Genomic DNA, 17243 nt, shown 5'->3' with positions numbered 1-17243 from the left:
AAAAATCACGACGTTTCGGAGGCAACACAAGCTTCCGTCTTCAGGTGGAACCGTCACAGCACGACTCATTTACTTGATGCAGCTGTCGTGGCTGTGACGGTTCCACCGGAAGACGGAAGCTTGTGTTGCCTCCGAAACGTCGTGATTTTTATTTTATTTTACTTTTATTAATTTAGATTTTTTACCTACGTGGTGAATTTACCGAAAAACCTAAGAATATGAATACTTGCAGTCACGAAAGCTTCAAATCTTGATTTGAAGCATGTTTTTTTTTTGGGGGGGGGGGGCAGAGCTTTGTGACGTCATATTTTAGGGGGAGTCTGACTTTTTGTGACGTTGTGTGACGAGGGGGGGGGGGTCAAAAATCGTCCAAAATCGCGTGACGTCATTTATGAACGCCCCCTTAAACCGAAAGAACCAAAGAGTATAACAATCCCGCAATGACGTCACCCCTGACCGCCCACCTTTTCCGCCGCAGTCCTCACACCCTGCGCGGTGACGTCAAAAGCTCACATCAACCCACCTCCCATTACATGACGTCACCGCCGCATTCTCGCCCCGATGCACCCCGCTCACCTCTGCCTCTACGTCACTTGCGCCTACTGTACCGACGGCGGTGACGTCATCGCGGAGTGACATGACGTCATAGCGCCTCACTCCTCCCCACCAGCTTACAGTGAAAGATGGCAGCGGTGGAGGCGGAGAGCGTTGAGACGGCAGCGGAACACGAGCGGATCTTGCGCGAGATCGAGAGCACGGACACGGCGTGCATCGGCCCCACGCTCAGGTTCACACGCCCAGACGGGGGGGAGGCTCTTGCTTGCGTGGTCGTCGTGCCGGTTGTTTTGCGCCCTGGCCCTTACCCCCCCTCACCCCGTCTTGCTACCACACTCACCACCGGTGGGACCCAAGGCCACACAGTCGCACACCGCGCTCGCCGTGGTGGCTTGGCACTGCAGTTGTAGACACGGGTGCTGGGTGGGAGCGCCTCTAGGTGCGCGTAGCCTCAAATGAGTGGAGGGGGGTGCGGTGTCATAGTCATCATCTGTGGCCGAAGACGAGCTGAGACTGTAATGCAAACACAGGAGACCAGGGCCTGGTCTCTTGGGCGGTCTTCCTGGCTGGTGGCTCAGTAGGACTTCTCTTAAGTCCGTGGAGCCGTGTGACTGTGTGTGTGTGTACTCCTGTCTGGTGATCGTGTGCGTGGTTGAGAGAGACAAGACTAACGTGAACATGTGGACATGGGCTGTCTTGACTTGATCTCCGGTCTAGCTGGTTGGCTGTGATGCGGGACGCCTGTAAGTTCACTCCGCATGAAATGAGTTCTTAGCTGTGGCTGAAATTAGGGAGAGATTCCAATGTACTCATGGGGTCGAGGGTTCGTCTGAGCTCTGGGCTGATTGACTGGGTGGGATACCTGTAGGGCCACTCAGCGTGAAACTAGTTCCCGCCTCTGGTGGTGCCACCCTTCACCCACACTGTGCCAATGTAATGTAAACATGAGGCCAATGTTCTTAGGTTTTTTCGGTAAAGTCACGTAGGTAAAAAATTGAAATTAATAAAAGTTAACAAAAAATACTTTAATGTCAGTGATTTTTATTTTACTTTTTATTTTACTTTTATTAATGTTAATTATTTACCTACGTGACTTTACCGAAAAAAACCTAAGAATATGAATCCTTGCAGTCACGAAAGCTTCAAATCTAGAATGAGGCCAATGGTGAGTTTGACATGGCCTGATTTTCCTGGCTGGATTGTTGGCACACCTCCAACTCCGCTCAGCCTAAAATAAGTGGTTTGGTGTGGCAAATATAGGGAGAGACTTAATATGGGGCCAAGTGTTGGCTTAATTTTCGGCTTCCTGGGTAGGTAAGTTGGGACGCCTCTAAGTCTACTCAGCATTAAAAAAATACCCACGTTTGGTCAGGTGTGTGGCTAACATACTTGATTGTTGGTCCTTGACGCTTCAAAAATCTAAATATATGCTCGCTAACTATATATGAATTTCGACGCGGTACTTTTTAATTATTGTAGCTTTGATATTTTGAATGGCTATCGTAACATTGAACTGAAATTGTAGTTTTTTCATCTTGAAATTCACTTTGGAAGATGTTTCTATGGGCAACCCCCCATTGCCATTGGTGTAAATTTAATATCCTGATGGCAGGGACAGTTTGTAAGACAATCACTATCATAATACGAGTACAGTATCATCAATCATTCTATTTGACAATCCAGGGAAGCCTCGATATTGTGTAAAGATGTTGCCAGCGTTTGAATGCTTTACTTCTTAATGAAGTTAACAATTATAATTCCTTTTATTCACCCAGGAAAGTTTCACTGAGCCTCAACACTCTTTTTCAGCATGTAACTGAACGGGATGTTTGGATAACTCTACGAATGAGTGTTTTGATTGTGGAAGTGAACCAGAATTCCAAAAGAAAACATGCGTTCTAGGGGATAACACTCAAAACACAGACAGGCCAGGAGGAACCCACTGCCAATTCCTGACTGCTACCACCTTAAGTGTGATTTTTTTGGCTGTGGTAGTTACCATGGCACAGGCATCTGTTTGTTATCTTTAATATCGTATGTGTATACTCAAAGTCAAATGTTTACTGGTGGGATCGGTTTGTGTGTGCTTGTCCATGCAAGAGGGTCTTTTGGCTGTCCCCATTCACACTGTCACTCCCACCGCTAATGCTGCCATTTACATGCTTAGATTTTAATGTGTTTGTACTCAGGGTTTGTTTATTTTTCCTTTTTAACAACCCACGCAATAATATTTCACATGCACTGGTTGCTGTTTAAATAACTCACTCATTTGCTAGAGTAGGTCCTTCTGTGCCAATTTTGTGGCCACATTTGATCTTTTTTTGTAGTAGCCATATTTCAGTATTGTTCATTCATGCCTGACCCTGTTTTAAGCTGGAATAAAATGGTAAACCTTCTGGGATGACACATCTGCAAGGTGCTATTTTCTGTATCCATAATAAAGCTTGGTGATCTTTTAATGTATACATTTAGCTGTGCATACGTTTATACCACTTCAGAATCAATACTAGTGCAGTTGTATAGCAGGAGATATTAGTTTATGAGCTGCCGTGTTATGTATCCTCTCGAGAGGGACAGCTGCTTAAACTGACATCGGTGATCTCACCCCGTCTATATTTACTCCTGCCACATCGTGGAGAAGAGAGGACTGCAGACGAGCTCACATGATTTAACTTTTTCATTATATTGACTGTTAACGTTAAAGTATTTAGCAGTTAATAACAATTTCGATTTAAAGCTTTCGTCACTGCAGGGATTCATCTTCTTGGTTCTTTCGGTAAAGTCACGTAGAATGGAAATAATAAAATAATAAAATGAAACATAATAAAATAATTTTCACGACGTTTCGGCCACAACGCAAGCAACCGTCCTCAGGTGAAGACCAGGTCTGTCAGGGAGACAGCGTCTGAACAGACCTGGTCTTCACCTGAGGACGGCTGCTTGCGTTGTGGCCGAAACGTCGTGAGAATTATTTTATTATGTTTTATTTTATTATTTCCATTCTACGTGACTTTACCGAAAGAACCAAGAAGACAGTTAATAACAGTCATCATTAACTTAAAAAAGTTATATCAATCTACACCTGCATTAAACTGTGTTTGAGGGTTGTTCGACATTACTTCACCAATGCTGGTCGGTCATAATTTATGAAGGAGATGCCCAGGATTGGCTCCGACATACCTCGCCACTGATGTTCGCCATGGCTAAGAATCTAAAAATATTTGCTGGATTCATAGCACAATGTGCTAGCCTGTTCTTGGTTCTTTCGGTAAAGTCTCGTAGAAGGGAAATAATAAAATAATAAAAATTTGACATAATAAAATAATTCTCACGATGTTTCGGCAAGCAGCCATCCTCAGGTGAAGAAAAGGTCAGAACGCTGTCTTCCTGACAGACCTGTTCTTGCGTTGTGACCGAAACGTCGTAAGAATTGTATTTTATAATGTTTTATTTTTATTATTTTATTATTTCCCTTCTACGTGACTTTACCGAAAGAACCAAGAAGATGAAATCCCTGCTGCAGTCATGAAAGAAGCTTCAAATCGAAATTCAATGTGCTAACCGCTTTGTCACCACTCCACCCAAGGCATGAGGGTGGTTACGTTGTGTTACCATTGAATTCAAATCCAGGTTTAATGTGGTATCTCACGGTGTATTATTGTTTAGATGTGCTCGCGTTGGGTTCATACGCGTATATATGGCAGGTCATGTTTGAGTGTCACTTAATCTCAGGAATATTAAATAGCCTGTGTTTTGTGTCATTAACTGGCTGCTATTATGAACTCTTATTTGATTGAACAATTAATTTTCTTTTCACCCTCCATGATCATTATCAGCCACGATCAATCCACTGATAGCTGGATAAATCTCCAAACCGTTTCCATCTGTCACGTTTCAGTAATTTAGCAATATATTTAGCACTTGACGCAAACTGATTTCATTGCTCCATCTCTTTCCTTTTTTGGCAATGCACCCGAGTACATTTCATCTTCATATTTTTCACCGAATCCTCAGCGAAACGGCTAATTTACTGGAAGTCCAAATACATTTTTTATGTGGAAATGAAATATTAATATCTCATCTACAGTATTTAATTGTTTCACTTCAAACAGTTACCAGAAGCCTCCCAGAAAATTAATGTGATGTTTTTTTTTCTTCTCATCAGAACGGTTATCAGTGACAATGTATGATAAGAATAGAAAAAGCTGCAGGGAAGTGTCTGGTATTTTGTCAGAGCTAATTGGTGATACAGTAAAGAGATTCAAGTCCATAGCACTCCGATTTCCAAATATAGCCACTTTTATTGGAATTGTTTACCTGAGGAATGGCCTTATACTGAATAATTCACGATGCTTACCATCGCGTTGGGTGACGTCATCAATCACCTGATCAATCCACTGTTGGATGAAGGTACCCTGAAGATGGTGCATTTTTCTTGGTCCTGTCATGTAATAATCTGCCTATCACCTGTACACGATATAATTTCATCACCCTCCTAAGGTGGACATCCTCTCTGTCACATCTTGTCTCTTGGCAGACACCGTCATATTATGGTGACACCATCACATTATGATGTTATGTAATGCTGGTCGTCATTAAGATCAATCCAAGCAGTTGATTTTCTTGAGAATGTCCTGAAATTTTGCTTGCTTGTAAGTATATTGAAAGCCGTATCGGCCATCTCGATTGTATGAAGTCTTCATCATGCTGTATGGAATGCTGGTCAGTGCGAGTTAGTGAAGGTGGGGTGCATAGACGTGGGAGTGTAGAAGTGTAGTACAACAATGGATATTGAACACTGCTCCCATGCTGTCTGCAAAGTACCCTCACCCCCACATCAGTCTTCTTTGCAGAGTGTTTGCTCATCCAAGCACTGTCCAGGCTCAACGCTGTGGGGAAATTCCAGGTGATATTGTCCGTAGGCAGCTGTGGCATACACCAACACGATTCGAGCACATGATTTCCAGGAGTTTTTCAGATTTATTTCCTGCAAACCGACATGTAACGTACAGTTACTTTTGATATATTTATGGATTTTTATAGGCCACATCTGAACATATCTTTTTTCGGTAGGAATTTTTTTCAGTTTGCAGTATGACTTGCACAATCTTTATTGCTAATACTGATAACAAATTAAATAAAATTTATTTCATGAATATTACCAGTGTTTCTTTTTTTTGCAAATATTACATTCCATTTGTATTTTTTGTGTCATCGCTGGAGATTAATACATTTCTATTTGGAACTCTCCAGCCAGCAGTGGAGAGTTCCTCAGTGGAGAGTTCTTCTACCCTGTGTCAGAGAAGATGGTCTCACGGACCTATACATATACACCATTATTTACCAGGTAAAGTGCACTGAGCTATTAGCTCTGTTTCAGAGGCAACCTGGTCATACACGATCGCTCATCGAAGTGGCTTATCGTATTTATGGGAATGTATAGTAGCCATATAATCTCAACGCACGTTTCTAATGTGGACGGCAAAACCGGAGGAGCCGCCGTAGAATAATCCGCGTGACCATGGGGAGAATATGAAAACTGAAAATATACAGCAGGCATCGTCAGGATGGAACCCACGACCTTGCGTACCAGGCGAAAGGAGATAACATTTGGTCATCTTGGCACCCCCAGACTACTGTTGAATTCACTTTCACCGGCCTCCTGAGCAGACTAGGTTCAAACCTTTGTGTGTGTGGTTTGGAATGACCGATTGTTGCTTGTGAGTAAAACAGATTTCAAACAGCTCAGTAATTAAATAATCAAAATGAAATGAAATCCAAAATGTATTTGATGTTTGTACAATCATTTGTGACTGAGCTGAGACCATGAACGCATTACACTTGAGACCACAGCTTAATCCTGGGTGGCTGCCCAGATTCAAGCCCAAATTCTCAACAATACTGGCTAAGTGCTCTGCCCCCTGAGTCACTGAGCCACCTCTACAATTAAAATAAGAATTACAATTAATGGCACAGGAGTTCTTTTATTGCGCTTTGAACCCAGTGACCCGTGTTCGAGTCCTGTTCACCCGAGTGTTATCTAAACCGGTCCTAGACCCACTCCTGCTTCACCAACCCCCACTGACCAGGGTAGCAAAGTATGGCCAAAACCCCCCCCCCATGTTCCGCATAACATGGGAATACTTTAATCCAGCAGTGGAATGAACGATGACTGAAATAAATATATATCACACTTTAAAATATTTTATATTTGGAGAGGTATATTGCTACATTGTACCAAAAGCGTTGTCTTTACTCAATGAACACTTCTTTCTTTTAGCATCTTTATTGCAATACAGAAGACCCAGTTTCACATGTCCTTTCTTCAGCTTCACGCTACAATTTTTTGCTTTCTTGAAAAGTTTCCTTCCAATAGAAACCAATGTTGAGATTGTAAAATAAGGGACAGGTCTGATTCGTATCTGGACATCTACAATTATCCGGGTAAGGAAGTTAAAGGAGTGCTTGCCTTGTGATCCTGACATGACTGTTATTGAACTGCATGTTGTTGTGTGATGGCAACAGGAGTGGATGATTCACTCGTCAGAAATCCGCAGGAATTGTTGCATGACATATCTGGCTTTGGGCCCAGAAAAGGCTCAGAAAAGGAGATGGGCACCGCCCTTTAAAACATTTTGCATTTCTGAGCTTATGCCCCTTCTGATTTAGACAAAACGTAATATGATGAGAAGGTTTTCTGATGGTCGAAAACTTAATCTTTATCAACCACAATGTTTGCAATGGTCTTTCCATGCCACCGCCAGCCCCATGGTCCTGCAATGCCACAATACATATCACCCTTAAGTGCAAAGTGGCGAGATGTTAACTACTTCGCCTGGTATAAAGGACGTCGTGGGTTTGATCCCGACCCTGACGATGCCTGTAAATTTGGAGTTTGCATATTCTCCCCATGGTCGCGTGGATTTTTCTTCAAGTCCTCCGGTTTTTCCCTCCACATTTACAAACATGCGTTTAGAATATTTGGCCGCTATACATTTCCACATGATAAGCCACTTCGTTGAGCTCTCATTTGTGGCCAGGTCACTTCTGAAAAAGTTATATAGCTCAGTGGGCCTTCATATTTCGCTAAAGTCACGTAGAATGGAAATAATAAAATAATAAAAATAAAACATAATAAAATAATTCTCACGACGTTTCGGCCACAACGCAAGTAGCCGTCCTCAGGTGAAGAACAGGTCTGTCGATAAGACTCGATAAGACTTATCGACAGACCTGTTCTTCACCTGAGGATGGCTGCTTGCGTTGTGGCCGTCGTGAGAATTATTTTATTACGTTTTATTTTTATTATTTTATTATTTCCATTCTACGTGACTTTACCGAAAGAACCAAGAAGATGAATCCCTGCAGTCACGAAAGCTTTAAATCGAAATTTAGCTCAGTGGGCCTTACCTGGTAAAAATAAATGAATATTTTTATATAAAAATTGTATTTAAAGCGTAACCACTATCAATGTGACCTGAATATATGGAAGTTTAATGCAGACAGTTGAGTGGATGTGCAAGCACTCCACAATCTGAAGGTTGAAAGTTCAAATAACGATTGAGGGTTGACTCAGTCTATCTTCCTTCTGGTTTCGATAAAATAAGTACCACTTTGTGGGGAAGGCAACTGTGGTTGTTGTCTTGTGGAGAGACTCGTACCTGCCCTGGGAATGAGGAAGTTCCACCACTGATTCAGGGCTGATGAGCACCGCCTTGATGGTCATTTGTGCAGGAAATTATTTTCCAATAAAATTGCATTCTAGAAAATAATATGTTAATGTCATTGGTCAGTCTACGAGCCTTCTGAATCGGTGTTTGTTTTGATTTATTTAACTAATTTACTCATCCATATTCCAGTTATTTGATTTACCGGTTATGTATGGTGGGGTGAATGGTACTGTATTGGTATTCCCACCTTTTCCAAGGGGTCTGGCCAGCGTGGAAGAGTAGGCCAAATTCCCTCTCGTGGAGCTCTCTAGAATTCCCTCTATTGGTGGCCCTTCTGCCAACAGCGCGAGTCAGAATTTTCAGGGCTGCATTTTAACTTTAAAGTTTTACGCATATTCTGCCACTGATCTGATGAGAATGGGTGCGTTCTGAGTGAGTTGATCAAACGGTGGAGCCTGGATATTATCGGGCTAGCATCGCGCTTGGATGGTTGACCATCAAGTACAGCAGGTTGTGGAGCGATATGGTAGGCAATCGAGAGTGGTGCAACAAAATGCATTTTTGAACTGCAGTTATCATCCACTTCAATTATGCTCGTTGGCTTCACCAACCTCAGAATCAGAATCTTTATTTATCTTGCAGGAATCCGATGATCTGTGAAGATCTTTTTTACAGATGTCCAGTCGGACACCGGTACTTACCAGGGTGGTGAAGTATGGTCGGATAAATCCCACGACCGATAAGGTGTGGGCAGACCCTCATCCAGTAGTGTATTTCCTAAAGGGCTGTACATGTGCATACATCCACATAACACTATACCGAAACCTTATTACTTTAGTTCTACATGCTGGAAAGGAATAGCCGTGCAATTTTTTTTGTCACAGGCTGTGCAAATCTTAGCTGTACTAAGAGCCACACTCGTATTAGTTAGTGACCAAAGGGAACATTTTGTGGTTACACAATCAGGGAAAAAGCGTATCATAAGTTTGATTACTCACTGCTCAACATTACCATTAACAATTGAACCAACAATGAGAGGGGGGCTTTGGTATTGGTCCCTGCCGATGATGGTGCAGATATGCACGCTGTGCATACACTAGCACATTATAGGTGCAACGGCTAATGGTTTTGTTGGCTGGGAAAGGCCGTTAGAGGTGGCACAGGAAACCTCCTGCTCTTGACGGGGCAGCCTGTTCGTGCAAAACAGGAACCGGCAGACGAGTGTGCGCGGCAGATAACAGTGTCAGGAAAGTATAAGACGGGGGCAATCGCAAACCACATTTCCTATTGGCTGTAAGAGACAGACACGGACCGCTAAAACTTACACTTTCAAAGCACACTCCTTTACATGTACTACACGTGCTTTCACTTGCTGGGGCATGCATGTGCAAATTGGCAAGAATTGCAACGATTTTGGATGCAGCCCCCCGTTGGGCTGTCAAAGGATATGGCAGGGTTCAGAGCGAGGTGTGGTCATAATTACTGGCGGTGTTCAATGCATTGTTGAGCCACTTATGAGTGCTTGGGCTTAGTTATTGGGGAAACTGATATTGTTGTAAGACATACAAAAGAATCATCTGATACAACACTGTTCTTTCATCACAAAAGGACTAAAAATATAACGCGCCTGTTTATAATACTGGGGCGTAGTACGCAGTATGCCTTGCACGTGATTGTAACGAATTATCTTTACATTAATGCTTGTAGAGTAACACTTGAGACAAGGCGGTTCTTATTTATGACCGGGTGGTTGTAAAACCCAGCCCTGTGTTCGGAGAAAGATGTTGTCTGTCAGTGGTTGCGAGAGGGCCTGTGTTGCTGTGTGCGTGGGTGAACTCGGAGGAAGGGGTGACTGGGTGTGTTTATGTTAGCCTCAAGGGGTTGCTCCATCTTGCATTGTCTCTGCACCATCTGGATTTACTGATAATACTTCGGGGTGAATAGCCGCAACTTTGAGTCACTTGGATATAATAGCCCTTTTATTGCCTTTGTAAACTTAGCCGATATTTCCACTGTGGAACATATTAAACACGAGTGTAATTTTTTATAATGATTCATTGCTGTTGGTCTGAAAGCATTTTACGAGGTCTTTTAATTTAACAGTTTTTTGTCTTGTCAATGCGTGCGCCTACGTGCCTTTGTACATTGTGTCAAGTAGACTTCTCAACTTGAGCAGACAGTTTTAGAAAGTCTATTATACATGCTATACTGAATAGGGGTATCTCTACCCATCAGCTTCTCATTGAGAGGAGAGACAATTTGTGCTCCCTTAACCAACCCACACTCTGCGATGGTGAAGTATAGTCCCCCCCCCCCACCATTACCATGGCCCCCAGTCCACAACAGCTAGAGTTCAAGTTTATTTTATTTAACCAGGTGAGAACTTTTCGATTTAAAGCTTTCGTGACTGCAGGGATTCATCTTCTTGGTTCTTTCGGTAAAGTCACGTATAAGGGAAGTAATAAAATAATAAAAATAAAACATAATAAAAAAATTCTCACGACGTTTCGGCTACAACGCAAGCAGCCGTCTTCAGGTGAAGACGGCTGCTTGCGTTGTAGCCGAAACGTCGTGAGAATTGTTTTATTTTATTTTTATTATTTTATTACTTCCCTTCTACGTGACTTTACCGAAAGAACCAAGAAGACAGGTGAGAACTCACGAGACCAGGATAGTCTCATATGTAAGAGTGACCCGGGGTATTAGTCTGCCAGGAGGGGGCAATTATTCCAGTGTATAATCCCAATTGAGTAAATTGGGGGTAATACAACAAAATCTGCCAAATTTAGGCGCAGATGCCGGCTCACAAACAGCCTGTTCTTGCGAATGACATTGGGGGATCTTTAACGCCAGCTGTGAATGAGACGGCGCGTATTATTGCATTCATTACACCCGCAGTAAAAATCTGGGTGGCAGCTGGATTCGAACCATCAACGTCTGCAACAATCGGCGAATGCGCTACCGTTGGACCATGTCACTGCCCCAAAGCACAAGCTCAGGATCCTCCAACCATGGCATCGGTTGGGATGGTGAAGGAACATGGGGGTGATTACTGGACAGGATCGTGAGAACGTGGTGGTGGTGGTAGCTTGGGGAGCCATTCATGCAGCAGTGGACTGATTATTGCCGATGAGGATGATTGTTTTTTTTAAGATGAACGAACACTGCTTTTTCGATTGCCTCTGCTTAAGGCGCCCGGATCTGGCTGCCGTTGCAGGTGTGAACCCAAAGCCACGCTTCACGTGAGTTGAAAAGCCACCATCCGCATTAAGCAACAGCTTCGTGGACAAAGCGTTTGTCAAGTTGGGTTCAGCTCCAAAATTGATTATGCCTCTTACGCATATACAAACAATCTTACTCTCTCGATACCCATAGCTGCGCCTTTTTCGCCCACACTCACAATAAGCCTTGCCAGCACTTGTGATTTAGTTGCATGGTTCAAATGCAATAAAGGCCCTCCTTTTGAAAGCCACTTTCATGTTTGTTCAATCGCACTCTTTTCACGATATACATCTTCAAAGTGGACAACTTACACGCCTTGAAAGCAGTTGTATTTGAGGCCCTTGGACAGTTTTGGCAGTGGGGAATCGTTTGCTTAAGAGCTGCCAGAAGCTACTTTTGGGTTTTGGCATCTTGGTTGTGTTGTATTCAGTCCCTTATTTATACGGTGACCTAACTTTACAGTTTGCGAGCTGCAGGGGTTTGAGTGAACGCTGACTGGGTACTCGCAGTGCGAGTGTTTTTTTTCTCCGTTACTTATCGGAACCTGATGGGCTACAGAACCTTCCTGTTTCCTGTGTTTTTTTTTTCCACTGTAGATACCACACAGAGGCCCTCCTTGCTCACGTAGAAGATTTTCTTTACGTAGCCCACCTTTGCCTGGCCATCATCAACCTGCACACACACAGAGCGTTCTTTGTATCGGACGTGTTTCTGGATGGACGGGTCAGCGTTGAGCTACATCAAATGTTTTATGCGCCTTCTGTTTTCTCGTGCGTGTGTGCACACGTGCACAGCCCTTTAGGCAATCCACTGTTGGATAAGGGCCTACCCACGCCGTGGGGGTTGTGGCGGGTTGCTTGAGTGCTTGCTTCAATGTGCGGGTCTACGCGGGTTGGTGAAAGCGGAGAGCATAGATGCGGGAGCATAGTACGCTACAATGATGGATTTTGCAGCACCGCCATCTACCGTTCGCAACGCAGCCCTGCCACCGCTTATGACGACCTGATTGTGCTTGGTGGTCGCCCCTACAATGTGCTATCGAGGTGGAATCTGGGTTATTTGGTTATCGGCTGCTTTTGTTCGATGAATACACTTTGTGAATGCAATTAAAAATAGCTCCGTAGATGAATTCCCATATAGACACACTAATCCTAAAAACTTCAGTGGCTTCATTGTGTGCATGAGTTTATCGATGTATCGATTCTTAAATTAACATCGATATCTAAACAAGGATAGTACAATCCCGTGTCATTAGATATGATGTACTGATTATATTTGTACACTGTGATTAATGGTTTAGCGTGACTGCCTACAGCTATTCGAGGCCACTATTTACCATAATGTAAGCCTGGACTCTTGAATTGAATCTCGAGCTCCAGTCGAGGCGATTAATTGGTTTGTGATGGGAAGAATGATCAAAAACCCCCTGGTCTGTCTATATCGATTTGAGAGTTGTGTATCTAAGTGCGGGTGGGGGAAACTACGAGCTGTGGCTTAATTTAATTCCGGCCACAGTAGCGGCCATCCACTCCGAAACTGCCTGCAAACATATCTTATCCGCCACTTGGGAGCTGCGACGCAACATCGGCGTGTTGGTGAGCGGAAGGCAGGTGCAGCAGGCATTGCTTTGTTGCAGTGCAGGAGAGAACCGCAGTACGGCCACCGCTGTGGCTTGCGCGACTTCATAAATGTGTAATGTCAAAACAGCAGCGTAAAATAGTATTGTTGTCCGCCAAAATATTTCCACTCGGAGATTACATCCTAGCACGGCAATAAAAGCCCCACCCAGGCATTGTTGGTGTGGAGGGCTTGCCTTCAAGATTCCCCAGGTTCACTCAGCAGCAGTTATTTTTCGGCTGTATGGACAATGGCTGTGTTGAGGATGCACTGCCAAAGCATAGTCGTCTACTGCTTAGTCTCGCATTGAAAGTTATGTGGGTTATTGTCATCGTCAACTCTCGATTACCCGGGGTCATTTGGGGGGGGGGTGGAGGGGGAAGTGATGGGTGACCTGGATTAAAATGAAACATGGACGATGCAAATCATGTCCAAAATCATCTATTAAATAGGATTTATTTGTTGACGTATGCATTGTTTATGTATATTTATTATTTGTACTGTATAGTGTTTACGTATGCATTTATATTCTTGGTTCTTTCGGTAAAGTCACGTAGAAGGGAAATAAAAAAATTCAAAAATTATAAAACAATAAAATTCTCACGACGTTTCGACTGCAACACAAGCATTGTTTACGTATATTTTTTTTGTATGTTTATGCATTGTTTATGTATATTTATTGTTTACACACGCAGAATGGGGGGGAGGGATAAGATTGAATGTGTAGTGTTCTGCTGTTTATTAAAGTCATCGGTCACAGAGTCACGAGCAGCTAATAATAGAATCCGGCGCATGCGCATACGGCGTGTGGAATACCCTATTCTCTATTTTCATTATTTTTTCCAAAAGCACAGTTAATCCACCACCCAGATAATCAGTCCACAGATAATCGAGCGTTTGACCTGACCCGGAGGACGATGACCGTCCTCATTCAGTCGCCGATTTCATGACATTAGTTTGTGTCTTGACACGGGACAGGGAAGACCCTGGGAAGGTTGTTGTCTTCTTGCCCAAGCAGCTCCTGATGCCAGCGAAATGGTTTACCAACCTCAACCCGCATAATACATTCTAAAAGACTGCGTAATTTTATACTTTCCAAAAAAACTATTGCAATGATTTGTTATTGTAGTTATGTCTTGTTTACCCAGCAAAGCCTCATTGAGTCTCAAGACAATTCTAGATTTGAAGCTTCGTGACTGCAAGGATTCATAGTCTTAGGTTTTTTCGGTAAAGTCACGGAGGTAAAAAAAAATTAATAAAAGTAAAATAATAAATAAATAAGATCGCTTTATACAGCTATCGTGCTGTGACGGTTCCACCTGAAGACGGAGGCATGTGTTGCCTCCGAAACGTCGTGATTTTTATTTTGCTTTTATTAATTTTAATTTTTTTACCTACGTGACTTTACCGAAAAAACACAAGAATACGAATTTCGAGACAATTTTTTGGAAATTCTTTCAGTTATTATTTTTGCAGTAAAGGTGGCATTTTCTCTGTGTGTAATTCCAATAGAGTATTTTGCAGGTACATTTTTTGTTAGCATTGAGATGTTTGACCAATACCAGTTACATTGTGTTTTCGTGTTTAGCTAACATCACACGTGCTCTGTTGGGTAAAGTCAGCTTGTTTTTTAGTTTGGTCACTGGCACCACAGCGAACACGGCAGGACACTTTATATTGCGCATTATCAGATACGGGTCACGCAAATGCATCTGTGATTCACAGCTGCGCGAATTTGGTAAAATAAGCGGCGTTTGTTTTGAAACGGAAGAATCTGCATTGAATTCGCTTGGTAGTGGTTCCGCAAGGACGTGGGAAGTGCATGTTCTTTGGGGCAGGATAAGTTATCATTGGCAACAAAGTGTTCCTGTCCAGCGCAAATACATTGTTAATCTGTGGCTGTTGGGGCCAACAACAGGATGTTCATTACTCATGTTATTTACAGCGCGGTGTCGTAATGCTATTAGCCGCGCATACGCGTCGAGAAATCGGCAGCGTTCGTAATCCCTGTTTATTGTGGTAGTACGCGTACAGACTCAACAAAAACAAGGTTGATGCGGTACGTGTTGGTCACAGCGAGTAGTAGTAATAATAATAACACTGTTATGGGCATGTCCCCAGCACTTGGGCGTTCAGTTCAACTCACAATTACGGGCACAAAAACTGTGTTTTTTCTCTTCTGCCGATCCGGTGTGAAATCGCTCATCGCAATTATTCAGGTGCCAACAGAAAAATAAGGGTTTTGATGTCGGCCTTTCTGCTGCTTCAAATCCCGCCGCACCTCCGATTAGCACGGTTTGCTACGTACGGTGCGATCGAAGTTCAACATACACAACTTTTTGACAGTGCGCACGGCAGGAGTGTTATTTAAGACTTATCCAATGCTATTCCATGTTAATCATCTCAAGACATTTCACTTTTGTTCTCGAATGAAATATTGCAAAACTTACATAGAATTTACATGGAGCATGTAACAATTCAACCACTCGTTGACATCGCGCTCACTGATATCGCACGTATCATATCTTGAGTGTGAATCGATATATTTACGACTTTTGCCAACTGTATGCTCATGTTACTTTCAGGCCGATGTAATGAACAGGACAGAATGAGACGGAGCCAAGTAGACAAATGAGATGGGGGGGAAAATCCGATAAATTAATCAATCAAAGAAATTACTACCCCGAATGATAATGATTCGTTTGTGATACTGGGGGAGATGATTTGTTGCATATCTATTGTACACGCGACCTAGTTTAAAATTTACCTTGCACAACGTCTTGCTGCACCCATCTGCCATCGTTTCTTGTCACGTTTATGCTTTTCTATGAATAGCAATTCCGCTATGCCACACACCTTTTAAAATAGAACGTTAATCCCGAACCTCGCAGTTAATTTACACCCTGTAAGCTAATGGTGACAGCAGGTCATGTGGCGGCAATGGTTGATTTTTCCACGACAAATGAGGGATGGGCCTGGAAACACTTGATAACCCGCAGTCACTCATTGCCCCGAAAGTCAACTGTTGTTAAGAGGAGGTGGATTAAGTCCATGAAAACATTGAATCATTGTATCCATTGTGCCGCCACATTGTGGGAAATGATACAATAAAAACAATGACAAGTGGATTGTAAAATGTTCCAGTGAAGTTTGCATGGGTTGTTTCAAACAAGGAAGTTGAGGGGGAGTGGCGGTGCACTGATTAGCACGCTGCACTATTAATTCGGTGATATGGGTTCGATTCCCGGCCACGGCTAACATCAGTGGGGAGTGATATTAGAGCCTGTCCTGGGCCATCCCCCTCCACTAGCCCTAACTGACCAGCATGGTGAAGTATGATCCAACAACCCTCATGGCCGACACCACATGTGGAGGCTTTCAGTCAGCAGTGAACTGACAAAGGGCTGTACACATTGTAAATTGTATCTATTTTCAAATTTCTCTTGAATTTTTTTCTTAAATTGTGTTTCTTCAGTTGGCCACTAGATGGCTATTAGTGCAGCACACTGCTGTGTTGATACATTGTTGCCTGATGACCACACACCAAACCAGGCAGCGCTGCACTCCAAACCAGGCAGAGCTGCACACCAAACCAGGCAGAGCTGCACACCAAACCTGGCAGTGCTGCACAACAAATAACAGGTCATGCTGAACATCAAAACCAGGCAGTGTTTTTTTCTGACCGTGACGATATTAAAAAAACACTGCCAGCAGGCGGCGCTCTTGAAACACGAGACCGTATTGGAATCGACCTGCACGTTGTTAAAATACGTTATCCCTGTTGTGCAGCATTGATCATCGACATCAGCCATGATCAGTCGACTATTGTGGTATTAGGAATGCGTAACCTAGCCAGAATACTTATTTTTTAGGATGGTCCTGAATTGTGGATATTTGTCTGCCAGCACTACAGCATTTATATAATTTTGTCTGTATTAGCCTATGAGCTTTTTGGAGGAATGTTATCCAGCAAAAATTGTTTAAATGAATAAACTGTGGACCAGATACCTTTTTTAAAGAACGAAGCGTAGCCAGATGGACATGTTGCTTCGAGGTCATTCCGCTGTGCAGGCACTGCTGAGATTCTGGGCTCAAATCCAGGCAAGGGCAGTGAGTTGATGGTCTCAGCCGGTCACCAATGAAGGCGCAGTAAATCTATTTTACGAAGTATAGTTGGAC

General features: G+C 43.1%; 1 protein-coding gene across 1 annotated transcript in view; it reads left to right on the top strand.

Moving 5' to 3' along the window:
* Positions 1 to 649: 649 nt before the first annotated feature.
* LOC133345589 (exocyst complex component 6B-like) overlaps positions 650 to 17243 on the top strand; it is a 149707-nt gene continuing 133113 nt past the window's right edge. The window contains 1 exon segment of the mRNA XM_061556498.1: positions 650 to 787. Within this exon segment, the coding sequence (XP_061412482.1) occupies positions 684 to 787 (104 nt within the window). The 5' untranslated portion in view covers positions 650 to 683.

This window comes from Lethenteron reissneri, chromosome 22 (genome assembly GCF_015708825.2).
Source record: "Lethenteron reissneri isolate LAM-NWPU_2019-01 chromosome 22, ASM1570882v1, whole genome shotgun sequence".
NCBI classification, from domain to species: domain Eukaryota; kingdom Metazoa; phylum Chordata; class Hyperoartia; order Petromyzontiformes; family Petromyzontidae; genus Lethenteron; species Lethenteron reissneri.
This window is presented reverse-complemented; position numbering and strand designations above follow the sequence as displayed.